General features: G+C 40.9%; 2 protein-coding genes across 2 annotated transcripts; one reads left to right on the top strand and one right to left on the bottom strand.

Annotated features, from left to right (window-relative positions):
• Window positions 1-1,318: 1,318 nt before the first annotated feature.
• Window positions 1,319-23,629, top strand: ggps1 (geranylgeranyl diphosphate synthase 1). The gene is made up of 4 exons (XM_062995822.1): window positions 1,319-1,602; window positions 16,011-16,112; window positions 21,273-21,343; window positions 22,575-23,629. The coding sequence occupies exons 2-4, from the start codon at window positions 16,040-16,042 to the stop codon at window positions 23,361-23,363; spliced, it is 933 nt and encodes a 310-aa protein (XP_062851892.1). The 5' UTR covers window positions 1,319-1,602; window positions 16,011-16,039; the 3' UTR covers window positions 23,364-23,629.
• Window positions 3,500-9,406, bottom strand: LOC134314747 (uncharacterized). Its single transcript, XM_062995440.1, is given in 7 exon segments — window positions 3,500-3,902; window positions 4,015-4,189; window positions 4,192-4,301; window positions 4,303-4,444; window positions 4,447-4,680; window positions 8,150-8,156; window positions 8,927-9,406. Coding segments are annotated over 7 exon segments (1,551 nt in total).
• Window positions 23,630-24,087: the final 458 nt, after the last annotated feature.

Raw genomic sequence — 24,087 nt, 5'->3', positions numbered from 1 at the left:
TGTCATTTTCAATATTTATTCTGCGAGTAACCGAATTGTCATGAACTAGACAGGTAGATAAGTCTGCTCACAAACAAGAGTATCGGTAACAATGATGTAAAGCTGTACTGTGCTGGCGACCATCACTGACCATGGAAAGAAAACCTAGCTAAATAGTCAAGTCACCATTGCTTGCCATATCTTAAATACTGGTAAAATATGTCGCTCGAAAACACACAAGAAGAAAACATAGACAACGACAAGCCAATAAAGAATCCCCTCAGCCAAAACAGAATAATGCATCGCTCTACAAATCAAAGTAGCAAAGAAACAAAGACTCCACCACCGCACTATATCCCTACATCCTTTTTCGCAAACGTGCAATTCTTAATTTATCTGTCAAATATTCAAGAAGCAACGCATTTTAACGCCTTTGGTCAAAATATATTTTTAAACGTGATGTACTGCACAAAGCCCTTACGTAAGGGCTTTCTTTCCAAGGCAGTGTTTGCCCTGCTCAGTTATTTGATGCTGATCTAAAACCGCAACTCTAACTTTACGAATCCAACAAATCCGAGATAAAATTTTCAAGTTTAATGTCTTGTTGTATATATACACATAGCCTATTAAAATGACTTTGTCGTTTCTCTATTTCGATGTTTTAACGTATGGGATCGTTAAGAATAACAAGCTCTCTGATCAGCCGCTTTTGGTTTAAACGGACGTAGGCAACGTAATGATAAGCGCTTTAAAATGATCATATAACCTAATATTGATGATTGAAGTAGGATGTACCATATTTTATAACATTAATAAGATTTGTTCTTACCTGATGAACACAACTAAACTTTACTTTATTCTTTTGAAATATAACACAATCGCGTTAATCCATTGTAAACAGAAGGGAATCCGCCACAATTGTCGCAGAAATGTCATCCAAAAACAACAGACCCGCGTTGGGAAATCCGATGAAACGTCTCGGCAGCCGCACTCGTTCTCTCTGTACCGATCATCTAGCCTCCTGAAATTGACTGACAAGTAAAAGCCACCCACTGTATGGAACATGATTTTTAGCCAATGGTTACTATGTGTGCATGCCTCCGCCTTTTCCATTTAATTGGACAATATTTTCATACAGAATGAACGTTTATTTCGGACAATAAAAAACGTAGTTGGATAGTGTAGTTTAAATAGAGTATTTCTGTTTTCAAATTGTATTTATATGTGAATAAGCCATGTTGATTGCATAAACTACGTTTCCCAGAGTTCTGTGTGAGCTGTGCATTGACTCCGCCTTCTCTAAAGACTGGGACGCCATAGCGTAGCCAGACACGGAAGCTTTAGGGAAGGGTGAACACGCAGGATTTCTGGCAGCTGAGTAATGCAGCCCGAGATACATACGATGGGTGGAATTTGAATATATGAATTTAAATTATGACATGGATGTACAAAGTCCACCGAGTTTTTGACATCACTGTGGCCAAAGCATTGACTATTTGCAAATATTGTTAAACTACTGTACTTGTTTTTGGCAAACCGGCTAATGGTAGCAAGGGCGCTATTATCTGAAAGAAAAAAAAACGATAACTGAATAACTCGGATGACAAATATTCACATTGAAAGGTGAGTGGTGCACTTGTTTTCTTTATTACATTTACGAAACGACATTACTTAGTCTTTATTATGGTCACTTAACGTTGCATTAATCGGTTGACAGTATTAGTTTACGTCTACAGTTGCCTCAGTCTATCACTGTTTTCGCTAACTGATGTATTAGCGAAAACGAGCTCTAACCAGCATTTCACTATTATATGTTGATGTGGAGTTTGTAAACAAATGTAAAGTTGTTGTAAGCTCAGTTGCTATCAGGAACCATGATGAAATGAATTCCGACTTTTACTTGATGGTACTCAGATAAATGGTGTCCTCTTACCAGTAATATGCACAGTATCATGCTTAGGAAAGGGTGCTTTTACAGAAAAGTACAGAAAGGAAGTAAGTTCATAATGTTTCTGGATCAACGGTCTATAAAGGCTGGGGTAGGGTTGCATTTAACGCCATGATTTGTTCGATTTCGACCAGTAAAATGTAATGTAAAAGCCAATATCCATGTATACAAAATATTAAGTGGTACACTATACATTTACTTAAAGCAATACTGTATTGGCAAATGAAAATGCATTTTCTAAAAGTCATGTTAAATGTTTTGCTGATCCACGGTAGCAACACATGTCATATTCTACTTTATCTGTTGATTCTTATTTCATTTATATTACATATATGATCGGAAGAAACAGATTTTGTGTCTGCCCTGTTAGTGTTAGGTGTTTTCCTGACAAAGTGAGTAGGCGGCTGTACAGAGTTACCTTTCTCTGCTAAACACTGGCCCTGTCCAGCATCAGTGTCTGACCTCACAAATGCTCTTCTGATCAAATGGGCACAGATTATCACATTCCAAAATGTTGAAAGTCTTTTTAAAACAGCGAAGACTGTTATAGCTGCAAATAAGGAGAAAAAAAAAAACATTTTAGTTTGAATGGTTTTGGAATGAGATGTCCAATAAGCTCATGATTAGCTGTCAACATACCTTTGGCCATATGGTGTATATTTGGGAGCAAATTTATTTAAATGTCCATTGGGTGAACTAGCCAATAGTAGAATAAAAACTAGCCAAGGCTTTTTAAAATCTATAATAAAAACCTCTCTATCTCTACTAGGGTTGCAAAAACTTTTAGCACCTTGTCAAAATGTAAATACATCACAGTTTAATATCCAAGTGTTATATTTAATGTACATTTCATCAGAAAATCAGAAAAAGTAAGCACAGTGTGGAAAATGCAATAAAAAAAAAAAGTGTAAACCTAAGATATTTCCTGTTTTGTCTTCTTTTTTATTTTCCACCCAACCTAATGAGCCTATTGGGCGACAAGAGCTCTTCAACGATCACGGTCCATCGCGAGGTCTTCAGCTTAATCCTAGGAGGCATTGGGGGGCTTTGAGGTCATTGATAAAGGTCTGGCGCCAGGTCAGTCTGCCACGTTGGCCTTTAGGTGGAACCCATCGAAACGCCTTCTTCGGGTTTCGGCTGTCGTCCATGTGGATGATGTGTCCAGCAAGTCTTAAGCGGCGGCGTGCGATTGTTATGCTGAGGCTGGGCATGTTGCTTCATCGTAGGACCTCTTTGTTGTGGTCAAAGTATCGGCTGTGCAGTATTCGTCTGAGGCAACGCTGGTGAAAGACGTTCACCCTTCGTGTGACACTGGCCGACTTTTCCACGTTTCAGAGGCATAAACTGCCATCGGGAGGATGATAGAGATTTTAAGCGAGATGGATGCAGAAGACCAAATATTTCGCATTTGTTGAAATACTGCCGAGGCTTTGCCAGTACAGCATTTGACGTCGGTCTCTGCATCTCTATCCCATCCGGTGATGCTGCCGAGGTATGTGAACCTCTCCACTTCCTCGAGTTCTTGTCCACCGATCTTAGTCTTGGGCGTGCCAGCTTGGGTGCCGATATGCATCACTTGTTGGATGTTAGGTCCTGGAAATGATGTCCACCTTCCGACAGCAGGGTGATATCGTCCGGCAGTGGCACAGAAGACCTTCCTGGGACAGAGAGCCGGGTAATGCCTCGCCAGTTTGTGCACTCCATAGTGTTGCCCTTCTTCGGTAATTTGACGATGATGCCTTTCTGCCAGTCTTTGGGGACAATTTCAGTTCGCCAGCATTCTTTGAACAGCCTTGTGAGTTGGCTTACAACGGCCGAGCCTCCATACTTCAGCAGCTCCGGTTGGATTTCGTCCATGCCAGCCGCCTTGTTTGTCTTTTGCGCTTTGATTGCCAAGCGAACTTCTTTTTCAGAGATATCACCTTCCTCTACCTGCAGCAGTTTTTGTGCCTCTTCTTGCTTGAAGTTGTAGGTACTGGCAGGATTTGGTTGATTCAGCGTTTCTCGGAAGTGTTCTACCCAACAAGCATCTTGCTCTTCTTTGGTCAGCAAGAGCTTTCTGTTTTTTATCTTTGATTGGGGCAGACGATGCCTTCCAGATGCCCGAGAGATATTTTGCTATTCGGTAGAGAGTACGGGTGTCAGCAGCTTTTTGGGCTTCTGTGCACTTCTGCTCAAGCCAATCTTTCTTGTCTGGCCTGCAACTGTGTTTCACCGTCCGGTCCAAATTGACATATTCCAATGCCGCTGCCTCCATGACGGTGAGTTTTTTGCTTGATCTTGTTTCTGTTTTACCATGCTTCTCTGATCGATCAAGGCCCAGGTTCGGTCTTGAATCCATTGTTTCTTTCTTTTGCCTTGCCACTGTCCAACACCATGCCTTTATTGTCTCCTTGAAGCTGGTCCAATGGGCTTCCATATCAGTCGCTTCGTTCAAGACTTCGAAGCGATTTCAAAGCCGAAGCGCGAAGGAAGCTGCCGAATTCTGATCTTTGAGCTTCTCTGTGGCACGCGGTATATCTTCGGCTTCTTTCCATGGCTTTTCAACTTGAGCTTGAGGTTCATGTGGATGTGGTAGTGATCAGATCCCACATCGGCACTTCGGTAGACCCTGACATCTTGCAGGGCTGTTCTCCATCGCTGGCTAATGCACACGTGGTCGATCTCGTTGAACATGCGTCCATCTGGTGAGCGCCATGTCTTCTTATGGATTGATCTGTGCTAAAAGTAGGTGTTCCCTACGCAAAGGTCATAGACCACTGAAGTCGTGTCATCATATTGTAGTCCACGCCATGTTGTTATGCCCATATCCTTCAAGATGGCGCCGCGGAGGTGGCTGCCTGTTGCAACAGCTCCTGCTCATGTTTGAGTTTTTTCTTACTTTTTTCCTTTCTTGTAAGTACTTAAGTTTTACTTTTTGTTAGCTAAGTGTTTGTACTTGTATTTATGCACAATGGACACCAAACTTGTGCTTGTTTTGGTTTTTGCACTACTTTTTTCGCTGTTTACGACTGTGTCTGGAGATCCCGTGCGGAGCCACGCTCCTATTGTTTACACCAGGGATCAGCTGTTAGCGCTTAGCAACACAGCTATGCTACTGCATGAGAGGCATGACATCCCCCGCGAGCTGAGGAGGAGGAAGCGGGGGAGACGGGCTGGAGCTCTACGTCGGGATAGAAAGAGACGTTATAAACCGGTTCTTCCTTCCATCATTATGGGGAACGTAAGATCTCTCACCAATAAGATGGACGAGCTGACGGCGCTAACGCGGCATCAGAGGGAGTATCGGGAGTGTAGCGTTATGATGTTTACAGAGTCCTGGCTCAACACGCTCATCCCGGACACGCTCGTATCTCTGGACGGCTTTCACCTCATCCGAGCGGACAGGACAGCGGAGAGCGGTAAGAGGAAGGGAGGAGGACTGGCAGTATTTGTGAATGAAAGATGGTGTAACTCTGGGCACATCGCTATTAAGGAACAGATCTGCTGTAAGAACATTGAACTGTTAGCCGTTAGCATGAGACCGTACTATCTCCCGAGGGAATTCTCGCACGTTATCGCGATAGCTGCGTATGTCCCGCCCTCTGCTAACGCTGACGCTGCCTGTGACGTCCTGCACTCAGCTGTGTGCAGGCTGCAGACACAGCACCCACAAGCCCTCCTTCTCATCTCAGGAGACTTTAATCATGTTTCTCCATCCTCCACTCTGTCCACCTTCACACAATATGTAACCTGCCACACTAGAGACAATAAAATACTGGACTTGTTTTATGCCAACACTAAGGAGGCTTATAACTCATCACCTCTCCCTCCCCTTGGAAGATCTGATCACAATCTGGTTCATCTTCTGCCTGTGTACAAACCCCTTGTGCACAGAGAACCAGCAGTCACCCGCACAGTTAAGAAATGGTCTAAGGAGACTGAAGAGGCTCTGAAGGACTGTTTTGTAACAACAGTGTGGGAAGAACTGTGTGACCCTAATGGGGAGGACATTGACAGTCTCACTCATTGCATTACGGACTATGTCAACTTCTGTGTGGAAAACACTGTTCCTACCAAGACTGTTCGGTGTTTCTCCAACAAAAGCCGTGGATAAACTCTGACATAAAGGCTCTCCTAAAAAAGAAAAAGAGGGCCTTCAGATCGGGCGATAAGGATGAGCTGAAAGCTGTGCAGAGAGAACTGAGAAGGAAGATCAGAGAGGGGAAAGCTGGCTACAGGAAGAAGTTGGAAGAAGAACTACGGCAGAACAATGTCAGCGGAGTTTGGAAAGGCCTAAAAACCATCTCTGGCCACAAGAAGCTCGACTCCCAGGTGGTGGGGGATCAGAAGTGGGTGAACGAACTCAATTTGTTCTTCAATAGATTTGATCACTCACCTGTCCCTCCCCCTACACAGACATTACGGCTGAATCCCCCTTCTGTGGCACCACCAACTTGCTGCCCTCCCCCGTCGTCTCTCACACTCACGCCCTTATCACAACCACCCCCCACTGGTTCATCTGCTGACAACTTTAACTTTCCATTCATGCACTCCAACACCCAGCCCCCATGCTCCAACCTGTCCTTCACAACAGCCCAGGTGAGGAATGAGCTGAAGAAAATCAAGGTGAAGAAAGCTGCAGGTCCAGATGGCATCAGTGCCAGGCTCCTCAAGTCCTGTGCAGATCAGCTGTGCGGGGTAGTTGAGCACATGTTCAACTTGAGTCTGAAGCTGGGAAGAGTACCACAGCTGTGGAAAACATCTTGTGTTGTACCTGTGCCGAAAACACAGCACCCAAAGGACCTCAACAACTACAGACCGGTGGCACTGACTTCACATTTGATGAAATCACTGGAGAGGCTGGTCCTTACCCACCTCCGCCCTCTGGTGAGCCCATCCATGGACCCTCGTCAGTTTGCTTACCAGCCTGGCGTCGGGGTGGATGATGCCATCATCTATCTGCTACACGGAGCTCTTTCGCACCTGGAGAAACCTGGGAGCACTGTGAGAATCACCTTCTTCGATTTCTCCAGTGCTTTTAACACCATACGGCCGGGGCTCCTGAAGGACAAACTGGATCATGTTGGAGTGGACAGTCACCTGTCCAACTGGATACTGGACTACCTCACTAACCGACCACAGTATGTGAGGGCACGGGACTGTGTGTCTGATATGGTGGTCAGCAGCACGGGCCCCTCAGGGAACGGTCTTGGCACCGTTCCTCTTCACCCTGTACACGGCTGACTTCATGTACAGCTCACCGGACTGTCACCTCCAGAAGTTCTCTGATGACTCGGCGATTGTCTGACTTATAAACAATGACGAGGACAGCGAGTACAGAGAACTGATCCAGGACTTCGTGGACTGGTGTCTGCAGAACCACCTCCAGTTAAACGTGGGGAAGACCAAAGAACTGGTGGTGGATTTCCGCAGGTGCAGATCCACCTTGCCACCGGTGAACATCCAGGGAATGGACATTGAGAGAGTGGACTCTTACAAGTACCTGGGTGTTCACCTCAACAACAAACTGGACTGGTCAGTTAACACTACTGCACTTTATAAAAAAGGTCAGAGCAGACTCTACCTACTCAGGAGACTGCGGTCATTTGGAGTGCGGGGGGAACTCTTGAGGACTTTTTTTGATACAGTGGTGGCATCAGCCATCTTTTATGGAGTGGTATGTTGGGGCAGCAGCATCTCTACAGCGGACAGGAAGAGACTAGACAAACTTATTAAGAGGGCCGGCTCTGTCCTGGGGAGCCCCTTAGATCCAGTGCAGGTGGTGGGAGACAGGAGGATGCTAGCCAAGCTGGCATCCATGCTGGAGAACGACTCCCACCCCATGCATGAGACTCTGGCAGCACTGGGTAGCTCCTTCAGTGATAGACTGCTTCACCCCAAATGTGTGAAGGAGCGGTATCGCAGGTCCTTCCTTCCTGCTGCTGTTAGACTGTATAACCAGCACTGCTCCAGACAGATCACACACACACTCTAAAACATTCATTATTCATAACAATGTGCAACTTTTCCCACGTGTAATTATTACAATTTGCAATATGTGCAATATTTTTTCCCATGTGCAATTATTATTTGTAATTATTTGTAAATATTTAGTTTTTTTCAGAGTTTTTTCTGACTTTTTATTGTTATTATTGTTATACACTGTACTTTTTATTGTCTATTTTTTGTACTGAGTGCTTTACTGTCCCTTCGCTGCTGCAACACTGTGAATTTCCCCACTGTGGGACTAATAAAGGATTATCTTATCTTATCTTATCTTATCTGGTAACCCGGGTCTAAGAGAAATTTTGAATGGGAAAAATGAATGGAGATTTCGCAAATTGCCTCTCTCGCATCCTGTAGCCATAAAAAATGTTCCAGAGCTGTTTTGTTTTATTTTATGGAGATTCTTCTGTCTATTATCACTGGATCCTCTGAATTATGAAGTCGTTAAAGAGTCAAAATATGAATATTGCTACATGTAAGCTAATGCTACTGCGCACTAAATTGACGTCACTAGACTGGAAGCCTCTTAAATTTTTATTTATTTTTTCTTTTATAAGCCTCTTAAATGACCGCATGAAGCAGCGCGATTCACCAGTGTAACAGTGGAGTGATATTCACAAGTTTTAGTTTATATTTTAGTAGGTAGCTACATTAAAGTAGAAAGCAATGATGGTTGGTTGTTACGCTTTTGGTTGTACTCAACAAAAGCGGGCTGCTCTTTCCGTGAATTCGATTGGTGTAGTTCAGTGATGTCTAATTAATGCGCAGTAGCATTAGCTTTCGTGTAGCATTGTTAGTATTACGATCCTTTAAAAACCTTGTAATTCAGAGGATCCAGTGATGTACAGGAGAAAAATGTACATAGGACAAAACATATAGGGTTCTGAACATGTTTATTTAGCACAGGATTCATTAGAGCCGAATTTTGAAAACCCCATTCATTTTTCCTATAGGAAATCTGACTTATACCCGGGTCTCCAAATATGGGCATAACGAGGACTACACAATGACGCAGAATGAGATTTCCCCGTTATCTGTCAGTCGAGCTGATGAGGCAAAAGGCCCAATGATCGATTTAAAGCTGCAGCAGTCACTGCTGAATTGTGCATTCCAGTCCCTGATGAAGATCTTGAGGTCATGCTTTGGAATCTCATCGACAATGCATTGTAGTACGTCGTAGAACTCATCTTTTGTCGCTTCGTCCGCTTCCTCGGTTGGCGCATAGACTTGGACGACTGTGGTCCTGGTGTGAGCCGACGAGAATCTGGCTGTAATAATCTGATAATTGATTGGCTTCCAGCCAATCAGGGCACGAAGCGCCATGTACTCAGTGTCATGGCCTGAGTACAGCATTTTCTTCCCATTGCTTCTTCTCTAAACTTTCAGTCATCTAACTTTGCTGATCCCGAGAATATCCAGCTGGTATCGATCAAACAGCTCCAAAAGCTGGGCATGTTGTCCAGTTTTGTAAAGAGTTTGTACATTCCACATCCCAATCTTTGTAGTAATTTTCACAGTGAAAATCGTATCCGTCATCAGGCACAACGGTGAGTTTCCTCCATCGCTGTCACACTTGTCGGATCCGCTTCCTTGCTCTGATTTGCAATCGATGATCTTTTCCTTGTTGTTTCCATAGCAGTTTGGTTTTACGGGGCGGGTTGCTAGCCCTGTGCCCACCCACCTCCTTTCTCATCTGGGCTTGGAACTGGCAATGGCGGAGTTCCTGTTTTGTCTGGTCAACTTGATTTAATTTTTTAATATACAGTGTATCACAAAAGTGAGTACACCCCTCACATTTCTCAGTGTACAAGTAGTCAGTGTACAACTTGTATAGCAGTGTAGATTTACTGTCTTCTGAAAATAACTCAACACACAGCCATTAATGTCTAAATGGCTGGCAACATAAGTGAGTACACCCCACAGTGAACATGTCCAAATTGTGCCCAAAGTGTCAATATTTTGTGTGACCACCATTATTATCCAGCACTGCCTTAACCCTCCTGGGCATGGAATTCACCAGAGCTGCACAGGTTGCTACTGGAATCCTCTTCCACTCCTCCATGATGACATCACGGAGCTGGTGGATGTTAGACACCTTGAACTCCTCCACCTTCCACTTGAGGATGCGCCACAGGTGCTCAATTGGGTTTAGTCCATCACCTTTACCTTCAGCTTCCTCAGCAAGGCAGTTGTCATCTTGGAGGTTGTGTTTGGGGTTGTTATCGTGTTGGAAAACTGCCATGAGGCCCAGTTTTCGAAGGGAGGGGATCATGCTCTGTTTCAGAATGTCACAGTACATGTTGAAATTCATGTTTTCCTCAATGAACTGCAGCTCCCCAGTGCCAGCAACACTCATGCAGCCCAAGACCATGATGCTACCACCACCATGCTTGACTGTAGGCAAGATACAGTTGTCTTGGTACTTCTCACCAGGGCGCCGCCACACATGCTGGACACCATCTGAGCCAAACAAGTTTATCTTGGTCTCGTCAGACCACAGGGCATTTCAGTAATCCATGTTCTTGGACTGCTTGTCTTCAGCAAACTGTTTGCTGGCTTTCTTGTGCGTCAGCTTCCTTCTGGGATGACGACCATGCAGACCGAGTTGATGCAGTGTGCGGCGTATGGTCTGAGCACTGACAGGCTGACCTCCCACGTCTTCAACCTCTGCAGCAATGCTGGCAGCACTCATGTGTCTATTTTTTAAAGCCAACCTCTGGATATGACGCCGAACACATGGACTCAACTTCTTTGGTCGACCCTGGCGAAGCCTGTTCCGAGTGGAACCTGTCCTGGAAAACCGCTGTATGACCTTGGCCACCATGCTGTAGCTCAGTTTCAGGGTGTTAGCAATCTTCTTATAGCTCAGGCCATCTTTGTGGAGAGCAACAATTCTATTTCTCACATCCTCAGAGTTCTTTGCCATGAGGTGCCATGTTGAATATCCAGTGGCCAGTATGAGAGAATTGTACCCAAAACACCAAATTTAACAGCCCTGCTCCCCATTTACACCTGGGACCTTGACACATGACACCAGGGAGGGACAACGACACATTTGGGCACAATTTGGACATGTTCACTGTGAGGTGTACTCACTTATGTTGCCAGCTATTTAGACATTAATGGCTGTGTGTTGAGTTATTTTCAGAAGACAGTAAATCTACACTGCTATACAAGCTGTACACCGACTACTCTAAGTTATATCCAAGTTTCATGTCTATAGTGTTGTCCCATGAAAAGATATAATGAAATATTTGCAGAAATGTGAGGGGTGTACTCACTTTTGTGATACACTGTACTAGGGCTGGGCGATATATCGAGATTTTATAAAATATCGATATATTTTCATACGCGATATAAGATAAGACAATATCGCATATATCGATATAGATGTTACGTTCCAGTTAGATCCGACAGTTCGTCTTTCTCTTCTCCCAGTTTGTCTCTGCACATGTTCACCTGCCCCGCCCCTCTCCCTCACTGACCACAACTCGCCCCTCCCCACCGCTTCACCAGTAAGTCCTGCAGGCAGCGATAGCATAGAGACGGATAAAGACATGACAGAAGCTATCGAAGAGGAGCTGCTTACTGAAAAGAAAAATAATGACTCTTTTTGTAATTATTTGGAGATGGTTCGAATTCAAAGTGTCAGATGAGCAGCAGAATAATGTATTCTGTAGAGAACGCCGAAAACAAGTCCAGACAAAAGGTTCCAGCTCCGTGTACCTTCATTCGTTTTTCACTTCAAATCCCAAAGTTAAAAAACAAGAAAACGAGTCATTATTCGTTTTAAAAACCAACACAAGCGCATGCACACGCTGACATGCATGTATTTACTTCACATTAAGTGTTGAGAAAGTAATAATAACGTAACGGCGCATCTCCTGTTGTTCTGACTTGTGTGTTTGTATATGTGATGTGCATATATTTGCTCTATCTGTAAAAACAAACATTATGGGGAGTGATTTCTGTACTGGATGTTGTACGTGGTTGTGTTAGTTTATACTGGACGATCGCCCGACGTCCGAAACGTCATTTATTTATTTATCTTCTATTATAGTATTTCTTGTTGTCGGCCAATTAACAACCAAACATTATTAAATTGCATGAACTAACTGCAGTAAACAAGGAGCAAACAGCAATTAAACAACAAATAAAGCTGTTAAATAATAATAAAGTGCATGAAGCAGAACGCTGATTAAAATGCATTAAATGTTGTAATAGTTACACAGTAACATGAACGATTAGTTCTGCCTGTATTACAGAACTGAGTTCTATACAGTAAAAGAAAATATTAATGTAAATGTTAATGTTGTGGCGACATATACATAAAATTATGTATAAAGTCCAAACATGGGGGGGTGGGGGGTTAACGAGGGGTTTACTTTAACGGGGTTTTACTTTTAATGTCACACAAGCTCAGCCGGAAACCGTGTCATTCCGACATCTTCCCTACACACTCGCTCCCTGCGCCCTATAGTACACTTAACATTCTTAAAGGGCCAGACAATATATTTGTAATTCACATTAGACGACAGGAGATGCCTTAGAAAACAACTTTTTTTTTTCTTGGAATAGCTCTTTTTTTTTTTTTTTTTTTTTTTTTTTTTTTTAGGAAAAATAGTTCTTGTGTGAAGCTTCCCCAGCATGAATATTAATAAAAGTGCCTGTAAAAAAAATTGGAACATGTAGCTTTGTCTCAGAAGTGTCTTTTTGTTATTACCTTATGGGATAAAAAAATATCGAGATATATATCGTATATCGCCAATCAGAAAAAAATATCGAGATATTATTTTTGATCCATATCGCCCAGCCCTACACTGTACATTCATTTCTGCATTTCAGTCCTGTAGCACATTCGAAAAAAGTGTAAAGGGGGTGATTTCAGAATAGAAAAAAAAACTAAATAATGATCAAACAGCTGAGGTCGATAGATGATTGTAATTATAATTTTGTACAAAAGCAGTATCCATGAAAGGATAACTCTTTGAGGTGCAAGGGTGGAAAGATTTCCAGTTCCTTACTGCCTCACATCGCGTTTCTCCCTGTATTTGAACAAGAAACATGCAAATTCAGCAATGTTGATTTTAAAAATGATTTGAATGAATTGTAGTCATTCAGAAATTACATCTATAGCACAGATCAGTGGACAAATATTAATATTATTTTATTATAGATTGTTTTTTACTTTTCATGATAACAGGTGAGGCCTCCCCTGACCGCACGTCCCTGGGCTGTATAAATATTTCATATATTTTAAATATCCATATTTCATATTTTCAGTCTTTCCAAGGACAGTGGTAGCTTAGTGGGTGGAGTTTTGGGCTATCAGTCATAAGATTGTTGGTTCAAATCTAGGCTCTGCTATTCAACCACTTGAGCAAGGCCTTTAAACCCTGTCTGCTCCAGGGGCGCCGTACAATGGCTGACACTGCGCTCTGACCCCAGCTTCCAAACAAGCTGGGATATGCGGAAAAAGAGTTTAATTGTACTATACACATGTATATTTATAAATGACAAATTAAGACCTTCCTCTTTTTCTTTTATGTTGTAAAAATGTCATACCATGGTGAACATGGCATTAATGTAGAACAGTAGAAGAACATTAACAAGGTGAGCAGAATAATTTTGTAGTTCAAAATGTAGTTTTTTTTTTTTACAAAGTGTAAAGCAGATTTTACTTTTATATAGGACCTTGATCTCTGAATAATTATAGATAATATTGGCATCCATTGGCATTAACATAGCATTGGCTGTCTGATGTTATTTGCTCATTTCTAATGCCCCTTTGCTAAAAACTGTTGTATATGCCTCTTGTGTAGCTCCTAATTGGGAGGGGGGCACTTTTTAATCAAACGTCACTAGTTTTAATTAAACAAGGCTTTGCTGATATAAGGGCAGTGGTAGCTCAGCAGTTAAGGTACTGGGCTAGTAATCAGTAGGTTGCTGGTTAAAGCTGGTCAAGGGCATCTGCTAAATACTGCAAATGTAAATTTAATGTAAATAGTGTATAGAGTTAGAAAATTCTATTAATACAAAACTATAATACAACAATAGTAAGTAAGAAATAAGAATATGTAAATAGTAAATAATAAATAGTATAAGGTAATTAAACCATTCTTATTTTACTAGTGGTTACTAATTGCATTAATTATTGCCTTGTCTTGCTAGTAGCAGGGGGCACCAGAATAAGCAGAAACTGGATTTCTGTAGCCACTTGCAGTGCAGTGCGTCTATCACATTCACCCTTTTTTTTTTTTTATTTGCGAATGCAGGTAAAACACTATGTACTGACAGGGATTTTTACACTCCGAACATATAAAAATGTTTAGGTGGCACAGTAGTAAAGCGTGCTAGCACACCATAGCTGATATCTCGAACCTTGTCAGCTGGCTAATCGATGGCGCCTGTGTCAGAGCTGAGGGATGATGGAGATCAGTGCGTGGCTTTCCATGTGCGAGACTGAGTCACATATTAACTAATCTCACGCAAGTGAAAAGATGCAGTCAGAGGGGTTGTGTGTTAGTCACGGATCTCCTTGGTCAGGAGTGGAAGTCACCGGCTGTAGAGTGGAGGCAAACTGCAATCAGATAATTGGACATGAATAGACTGGGATAGGGTTGGGCGGTATGACGATATTACCGTATACCGCGGTATTCAAAAATGGTGACGGTATTCAAAAATGGTGACGGTATTTTTTAAATGTGAAGCCCCAAATTTCTGCTTCAGGTTTACCTTGAAAACTGAGACTTTAGGACATGCGCGCATCCACAGTGAGGGAGGGGTGGGAGTGGTAGGCGGTTGGAGCTCGCTGATTGGCTATGGGGTTCTCACTGGTGTAAGCTGATAACACAGAGAGACGAGTGAAGAGCCACACTGGCTAGCGTTAGCTGTGAGCTAACAAGCAGAAACTGAAAAACGGCTCATCTTTTAATTTTTCAAAATCAACATTTTTCATCAGTTCAACCGGAAATGAACACAAGCGCGTGCATGCGCGGACATGTACTTATTTACTAAATATATCTTCAGTGTAATTCGAGCACAAGTGTTGAGAAAAAGGAGCAAACAGTAATAATAACGTTACGCTCAATCCGCTGTTCTGACTCTTGTCTGCCATAGATTTTCCTGCCTATGTAAGAACTATTTTTTCCTAAATAAAAGCGCTATATTAAGAAAAAAGAACGTCTCACCTGTCGTGTAATGTGAATTATAAAATATACTGTCTGGCCCTTTAAGAATGTTAAGTGCACTATAGGGCGTAGGGAGCGAGTGTGTAGGGAATAGATCGGATTTGTACCGTTTCTGTGCTCGTGTTTTGCGCTGAGCTTGTGTGACATTTAAAGTAGCGTTCTCGTTAACCACTTAAATGTTTGGACTTTGAATTATTTTAACATTATTTTACATCACAGTCATCGCAACATGAACATTTACATTCATATTTTTTGTTACGGTATAGAACTTAATTCTGGATTACAGGCATAACTAATCGTACACGTTCATACACTTTTAAGAAATATCTGTAACTATAAACTAAGCAGTTAACTTTTGAAATATATTGAAGTGTGTAGCCTGCTATTATTCTGTTTTGTGTGGGCAGAGAGAGATTACAATGCCAAAATGTTATGTGTTAATGTTTGGGTTAAAGTGTAATTGATACACATGCATTTATACTTATGCGTATTTATTATAGATCAGACAAGATAAGCAATGTTTGACGTTCAGATTGTTAAATCTTTTTATAATAAAACATTGAAATATTGTAATTACACTCGTGTGTACACTGTAAAGTTTGTCGTCGACCCCCCCGCGGTAATACCGTATACCGCGGTATTTCCTGAACAAGGTATGACGGTATGAAAATCGGCAATATCGCCCAACCCTAGACTGGGAGGACAATTGGGAAAAAATCTATTGAAAAAACTATTCGAATGCAAAACCTAACTGATGCCACTTTTGTTTAGTAAGCTATAGGAAAAAAAATATTTAACACATTTTCAAGTTAACCAACAAGTTTAACACATTTTAAAATTTCTAGATAAAGCGATTTGTAGGAATGGTATTTGTATCTGACCGCTATTTATGGTTTTCATTACAGATTTGCTTTATTTGTGGAAATAATAAGGGATGGACAACATTGAGGAAGCAGCAACAGAAAGGATTTTACTAGAACCATACAAATACTTGCTACAGCTACCAGGTGAGAATGAAAACTTAACATGCGCTCACACTTTGGATTGGGTCGTAGTTGCAGATCAAAACCTCATGATATTTACGATATTGAACATTTTATCATGTTTTTTCAGTTTAGTGTTTAATGAACTACAAGAAACAAATCATGCTCAAAATAAAGGAAAAACTGTGCCAATTCAGGTCACGACCAGAAGCTGTGGCTACTCCTAAATATGGGAGCAGCTGGGAAAAAGTTAGGATCCAGCTAGGACTGGATTAAAATGTGTACATAAGGCGTGTGTATCTGGAATTTTTCTGTATTTTTTTATTGTGTTTTTACACCCAAGTGCAGTACCTGCATTTATGGTAGTGCCAGTATTGCAACAATAGATTGTGATAGCAGCAGTCTGAACAAACTATACTTCGCTTAAATTACATACTAGTATTTTAAGCATTTTCTGTTCAAAGTGTTTATATTATGCATGTTTTAATTTAGCAATGCATCATTTACTATACATTATTTAATTTTGAACAAAGCTTATGAGGATATTTAGAAGGAAGAATAAAAACTTTTATGGTAAAAGATAACATTTCTGTGCTAAACAAAAAAATATGTCTCTGGAAAAAAACAGGTGCTGTATCCCAAATCAAACATTATTAAAAATAATAATAAAAACATCAAAAAATTTGGGAGTAATTGGGCTGCCTGGGTGTTGCAGCAGTCTAATGCACATTCTCAGAGTAGGAATCTCAGTCCTACACCAAGCCTGAGAAAGGGTGGTATATGAGGTTCACTATTACTGGTACAAATGCAATATCAGCTGCCTGCTGGAAATGACTACATTGAAAGTACAGGAAGGAAATGCTCACCTGCTGCTGTCCCATGCTTTATTTTTACTGGAAAAGTTTTTACTTTACTTTATAAGTTAGAAAAGTAACAGTGTTAAAAGTAAGAAATAAGCAGATCATTCCCAAGATTTGATACTTTTGTACATATCAGTTTTGACTTTGGCATGTAATGTGATCTAAGATAGGGAGATATTTACATTTTTGGCATTTAGCAGACGCTCTTATCCAGAGCGACTTACAGAAGTGATTCCATAGTAGACATTACCTTACTCGAGTTTAAGTAGACAACAGTCCAAGAATATAAATCTGCTGAAACCCTGTTAGAACAAAAACTATATATTTTTTTTGCAAGAAATGAATAAGAACATTAGTAAGTAAGCACGTGTCAGCTTAAGCGCTTAGTAAAGACGTGGGTTTTTAATCATCTTTTAAAGACAGCAAGAGACTCAGATGTTCGGACAGACAAGGGAAGCTTGTTCCACCACTTCGGTACAAGTACAGAGAAGAGCCTTGATGCTTGTCTTCCTCGAGTCCTGGGTGGAGGATCAAGTAAAGCAAGACTAGTGGCTCGGAGGTTGTTTTATTAGACCTTGAAGGTAGCTTGGGGCTGGTCCATTTTTTGATTTGTAGGCAAGCATCAGTGTTTTAAACTGAATATGTGCAGCTACAGGAAGCCAGTGAAGAGAAAGCAGCAGTGGGGTGATGTGGCAGTGTTTAGGTTGGTTAAAAACCAGGCGAGCAGCTTCATTTTGAATGAGTTGCAAGGGTTTGATAGTGGACATGGGAGCACCTGCCAAGAGGGAGTTGCAGTAGTCCAACCGTGAGATTACAAGTTATTGGACAAGAATCTGAGTGGCTTCCATGGAGAGAAATGGCCGAATCTTCCTGATGTTGTAGAGGAGAAATCGGCATGATTTTTTCATGTTGGCTACATGAGAAGAGAAGGTCAGCTGGTTATCCAGGGTAACACCAAGGCTTCTTACATTATTAGATGGTCTGATCTGGGAGTCATCAAGAGAGATGACTAGATCCTGGGTTAAAGATTAATTTATGGAACTAGTAGAGATAGTGCATGGACCATGACACCTGGTAGGAATGCCCTTCCAGGTAGGAGGCCATCCATTGCTAGGCCGAACCAGTTACTCCAAGGTTGGACAGTGTAGACAAGACAATGCTATGATTCACTGTCAAAGGCTGCAGAAAGGTCAAGAAGAATGAGGACCGATGACAGTTGGCTGCTTTGGCTGCATGAAGCTTTTCAGTAACAGCCACAAGAGCTGTTTCTGTGGAGTGTGCTGCCTGGAAGCCAGACTGATATGGATCATGGAGGTCATTCTAAAAGTTAGAGAGACATAATATATCAGTCCAGATTTCTCATATTGATGCATTTTTAGGTGATTGGGTTGGTAGTTAGGTTTGCTCTGTGATTGTGGTTGTGAGTTTTGTCTAAAGACTTAAATAAAAATAAACAGCAAGAAGTCTTTGTAAAGAAAAAATCCTTATTTATACATAAATAAATACATACATATATGCAATTCTAATAATGCATAAAAAATTTAGTTTTCATATTTATCTACGTGCATTGCCATTCAAGCCACAGTACTTGGTGGAATATCTTTTTGCTTTCTTAACATCTAACAAGTAATTCTGATATGTGCAAAAAAATCTTCTGACACCTTGTATGGAATGTTCACACATATTTCTTGTGAAAAAGATTCCAGCTTATTGAGGTTGATGGCTTTCATTTTGCAACTGATTCTTTAAATCCCAAAGATTATTTATGTCATGATTGTTTAGCCAAAATTTGTTTGACTCGGATGTGTGCTTGGGTGCCCTTCTTGTGCAAGACAAATGGCTGATTCATATGGCTAAACAGTTTCAGTTTTGTTTTGCAGTAGCACAGGGGTTTTAACATTGTCCTAATAAGACACTAAGACCTCTGGACAAAATTTCTCTTATGGCCAGGCAGGTTTGCTGCAACCCCAAGTCTGAAACTTCCATACAATACAATGTTGTCTGTAGAAATGTCCAAGGTATTAAAAAACTTATTATACCCATGAAATTATCTTCTCTTTTATCTTTACCATGGTTGCAACTAGGGCTGGGCGATTTTGCAAAAAAAAAAAATTATTATTATTTTAAAATTATACCCAATTGTCGATTACGATTTCGATTTTTTTTGTTCTTGTATAATGCAATTAAAATAAGACTCAAATTTTTTTTTTTGCATTGTAATTAAAGGCTGCAGAAGTGCAAAAAATAGTAACAGCACCACCTATAATTATCCTTTTAAGGGACTCAAACTTTATAACAATAACGATATCACAATAATTAAAACAAAATAGATCTAAATTATCTATATCCTTATCTATCTATATCTAAGAATAGCTCACAAACAACTTTTATTTTAAATAATATTCAGCAGAACCTCCTTACATTAGGAAAAAAACTACAAAAAGTTCTTTACAGGTTTCTTAAAAGGAACACGAGCCTGTACTGTGCTGTTTCCACCACTGAGTGGGTCTGTATCAGTATCTACATGGGGGGGCATCAAGTGATCACTGTCAGCTCAGCTTTGATTTTGTCCTCTTGTGATTTGGGGGGTGGATACAACATTTTAAACATTTAAGGATGTGTAATGTGTCATTTTAGTCTCATAAAACTTTCAAACTCTGTTAACCACTATTATGTGTCGTAGAATGATTCGATTCTATTGAACGGCCCTTTAAGCCAAAATAAAGGAATTGATTCGCACATTTGGGAGTCGTTACATACATACGGCTCTTTAAAAGGAACCGAGACAAAAGATCCGACTCCCTATCGCAGAATTTACTGCAGCAGTTTCCCAGACGCGATTTTTTTACTCGGTAACGGATGTGATTTAAAATGTAGCGAATTACAATTCTTAGTACAAAACTTACTTAAGTAAAAGTAAAATTACAGGCTGTAAAATCTACTTTAAAAAGTACAAGTACACAAAAAAAACGACTCAATTACAGTAACGTGAGTAAATGTAACTCGTTACTTTCCAGCCAATCCTGATCGCGCTCATCGGCTCCGTATTTTGATTCAGTTCAGCGGTGTTTGATTCAGTGAATCTTAATTAAACTCTTCTGTTTGTGTCTCGTTTTGCCGATCGTGTTTGCGCTCCTTATTACTGAATCTAACCGTTACCGTGTATAATCCTTGTTGTCTTCCGTTTACTGTTTTGGTTTTCGCTGGTTTTGGACTCTACCAGATTTTGTACACTGTTTTCGCCCTTAAACTTTCCCTGATTTATATTCCGCGGGCGTCTGGTCAGTTTCTGCTTCGTGACATGTTGGTATTTTAATTAAAATATAAAGTATGTAAACAATCGCGATTGTCACATTCTAACATCGGGTGAAAACGTTCATGCGAATTAACCGAATTAATCGTGAAAATCGCCCAGCCCTAGTTGCAACACACCTTGAACATTTTAATCTTTGGTTGGTGTTTATATAACATGGCAGCTGAAGCTAATTAAGGGTTTTTATTATGTAGGGGTTTTATAATTTTATAAATCTCTCGATTTTTGAAACTTTGCACGTATCGCGCGCGCCGAGCTTCAGCAGAATGGACGATTTTGAAGGAGCTCTCGTGGAACAGATTCGGAGAAAACTGCAACGAATGACGCATCAAGTACAAATGCTTCTGCCATTCTCACAGGTTATGTGCTGAGTCGAACGCTACGCTCAGATGCGAAAGTATAACTCAGGCTTAACAGCATAGACCATTAAAGAACTGTTCAACAACACAAAAGCAGAGAGATTCCTTAAATTCCTATCAATAACAAAACTAAAGCAACACATAATAGACATACATAGACTACAGACATAACTTCACTAATATTTAACAGAATAGCGACTCCCTGCCTTTTGTTAACCTGTAAAAGACAAATCACAGCCTTTCCTGCCATGAACATGCCTCAAGGGCATACATGGCGTATTAGGACAATTACATTTTTAATGGTTACATTTTAGGCTGGTTGGTGGCGCCTGTATGGAGACGGAAGGGGGTGTGGCGGAGTGTGTGATCCTCCGTGCACAGTACTCTGCCACGCTACACTCGTCAAGTGTGGGTGATAAGACGGTCGATTGGCTGTGCACGTTTTGGAGGAGGCGTGGAACGGCCTCGTCAGCCCCAATCAGGAGCAGGAATCCGCACTAATGAGAGGATGATAGATGGGACGAAATTGGACGTGCTAAATTTTTTTTTTTTTTAAAGAAATACACCAAACAAATTCTGATTATCATTTTAGAATGAGTTAACCATTAAACATTTGGATGCTTTTATAATGTATTTCTTTCTGAATTCCCAGGAAAACAAATCCGAACTAAGCTGTCCCAAGCTTTTAATCACTGGCTTAATGTACCAGAGGATAAACTTCAGGTAAGGACATTCCTATTTAAAAATGATGCAAATTCTGTGACATTATAGTTTAGTTTTTTTTTATATTTTATTAAATTAGCTAAAGTTTCATAATTGGAGTATACTCCATCCTTACAGCGTATAGAAAACAGACCAAGGAAAATGTGCGAAAAGTAGTAAAACTTGAGTTTTGCCTGGTTTAAAAAAAAAAAAAAAAAAAACCTTAACCTGGTCTAAAGACTTTTGTTACTGAAATTTCTGAATAATTCCCCATGTCTGTTATTTCCTGAGATAGATAATCAGGACAAATATACATGTACTAAACAACAGTCACAATTTAAATAAACCTTCAGTTACATATGTCTTTAGATGTTTAAATAACTTTCATAATGTTATTGCTGTGTGCACAATTCTTATTAAATTTTGAATACTTTTTTGCTGATGTTGGTAACATCATCTCAAGAGTTCAAGTTCAAGAAAGGCTTTATTGTAATCTCAGCTATATACAAGTGAATATTGAAACGAAACAACATTTCTCCAGGACCTGGGTGCAACATAGAACAAAAAGTGCAGGACAATACAATACACAGTGCAGATAAACAACAGTACCATAAATACAAAAGACATTCCTAACCTAAAAAAGATAATTAGAGGAGACTAGACAAGTGTAGTGATGGCCAGTACATGGTACTGAGTAAATGATAAGTGAGGTAAAAACATATTCTGATATACAGTTAGCAGCATAGGGTTTTTATAGCAGCAGAGATATAAAAACAGTAAGGTGTAAAATGCAATCTTGTGCAAAGGTGCAATATTGTGCAAAGATGCAAGTAATACAGTCACTAAGCGGTTGCATGAGTCCAGGGATCAAGACTGTTTTGGTTGTGTGTGTGTGCGCGAGTGTGTGTATATGTGTGCGCATGTGCAAGTCGGTGTGAGTGTGTGTGTGTGTGTGCATTGTGGGTGTGAGTGTGTGTATGTGCATGTGTGTGTGAGTGTATGTGTGTGTGTGTGTGGGTGCAGGTGAGTGTATGTGCACTGTAGTGAGTGTGTGTGTATGATCGTATGAGTGTGTATATATGCAAGTAATTATGTGTCACAGTGTAAGTATGTGTGCAATTAAGTATGTAAGTGTATGTGTGTTAGTTTGTGTGTGTGCTTTCAAAGGTTTTTTTTTTTTTTTGGTATTTGAACTAAGAAAAAATTTATTTATCATACCATGTTATTGTTTATATTTTTTCTTGTCTGACAGTTAATCACTGAGGTGACCGAGATGCTGCACAATGCCAGCCTTCTGATTGATGACATTGAGGACAGATCAAAGCTGCGACGCGGCTTCCCCGTGGCACACAGCATTTATGGTGTGCCGTCTGTTATTAACTCTGCCAACTATGTGTATTTCTTAGGCCTGGAGAAAGTACTGATGCTGGAGCATCCTGAGGCAGTGAGAGTTTTTACACGGCAGCTTCTTGAGCTACACCGGGGTCAGGGATTAGACATTCACTGGCGTGACACGTATACATGTCCAACTGAGGCAGAGTATCGTTGCATGGTTCTTCGCAAGACCGGAGGTTTATTTGGCCTGGCTGTAGGTCTGATGCAGCTCTTCTCTGTGTGCCGATATGACCTCAAACCCCTACTTGATACATTAGGCCTACTGTTTCAGATACGTGATGACTACGCCAACCTGTGCTCGCAGGAATATGGTGCCAACAAGAGCTTCTGTGAGGACTTGACTGAGGGCAAATTCTCATTTCCCACCATCCATGCGATCCGTTCACAGCCTCATAGCACACAGGTGCAGAATATCCTGCGGCAGCGTACTGAGGATGAAGATGTCAAACGTTACTGTGTAGATTATCTAGAGAAGGTGGGCTCATTTAGATACACTAGGCAGACTCTGTGTGAATTGGAAAGAGAGGCATACCGACTTATAGCTGAATTAGGGGGCAACCCAGAATTAGAGGGACTTGTTGAACATCTTAGCCACATTTACAAAGATAAAGAAGCAGCTTCGACTTTTGATTGTCAAAAACAGTAATGACCAAGGAATTTGTAGCAGATAAATTCTGCGTATAATTTTCTTTACCCGATATGTTTAGGTTTTTGCCTGTGACTGTTAGGGTATTTTTTTTATGCATGTTAACCGCATATACAATATTCTTTCTTTTGTACACTATCCTGTGCACAAATTGAGGTCCATAAAGACAAGGTTTAATACCTTTGGAATTAATAAGAATGGTAATTGCAAGCCAGGTCATTTTGTCCAACATCAGTGTCTAGCCTAATAAATGCTTTTTTTAAAAACTGAGTAAGCATGAATTCCCACTAACACACTTTAAAATGCAGAGTTGAGGCTGTTATACTTGCAAATGGCAGGAGACCAACCTTGATATGGAATAGGATGTCAAATATGTTTATGGTCAGGTGTCTACGTACTTTTGTCATTTAGTGTATGGAGGTTATTCATGTTATTCATTCTGGTGGCACAGTAGTTTTTATTCTAGCCCACCATTTCAAAGACTTCTCTCGAGTTTGAGTCTTGGCTGTGCCACTGGCCTGGCTGGGCACTCAACAGACACAACTGACCATCAGCTGTGTGATCCTCTGTACATGCTGAGACTCCCTTTTGGAACCATGTAAAATGGAACTGTTGAACAGAGCAAGTATGTTTTTTATGCACAGAGCAAGTGTGTTTGGTTGCAGCTTTTTTAGCCAGTGAAAGGCGTTGTGCACCAGGCATCATCTCTTCAGTGTATTAGCAG

The sequence above is a fragment of the Trichomycterus rosablanca genome, chromosome 5 (genome assembly GCF_030014385.1).
Source record: "Trichomycterus rosablanca isolate fTriRos1 chromosome 5, fTriRos1.hap1, whole genome shotgun sequence".
NCBI classification, from domain to species: domain Eukaryota; kingdom Metazoa; phylum Chordata; class Actinopteri; order Siluriformes; family Trichomycteridae; genus Trichomycterus; species Trichomycterus rosablanca.
This window is presented reverse-complemented; position numbering and strand designations above follow the sequence as displayed.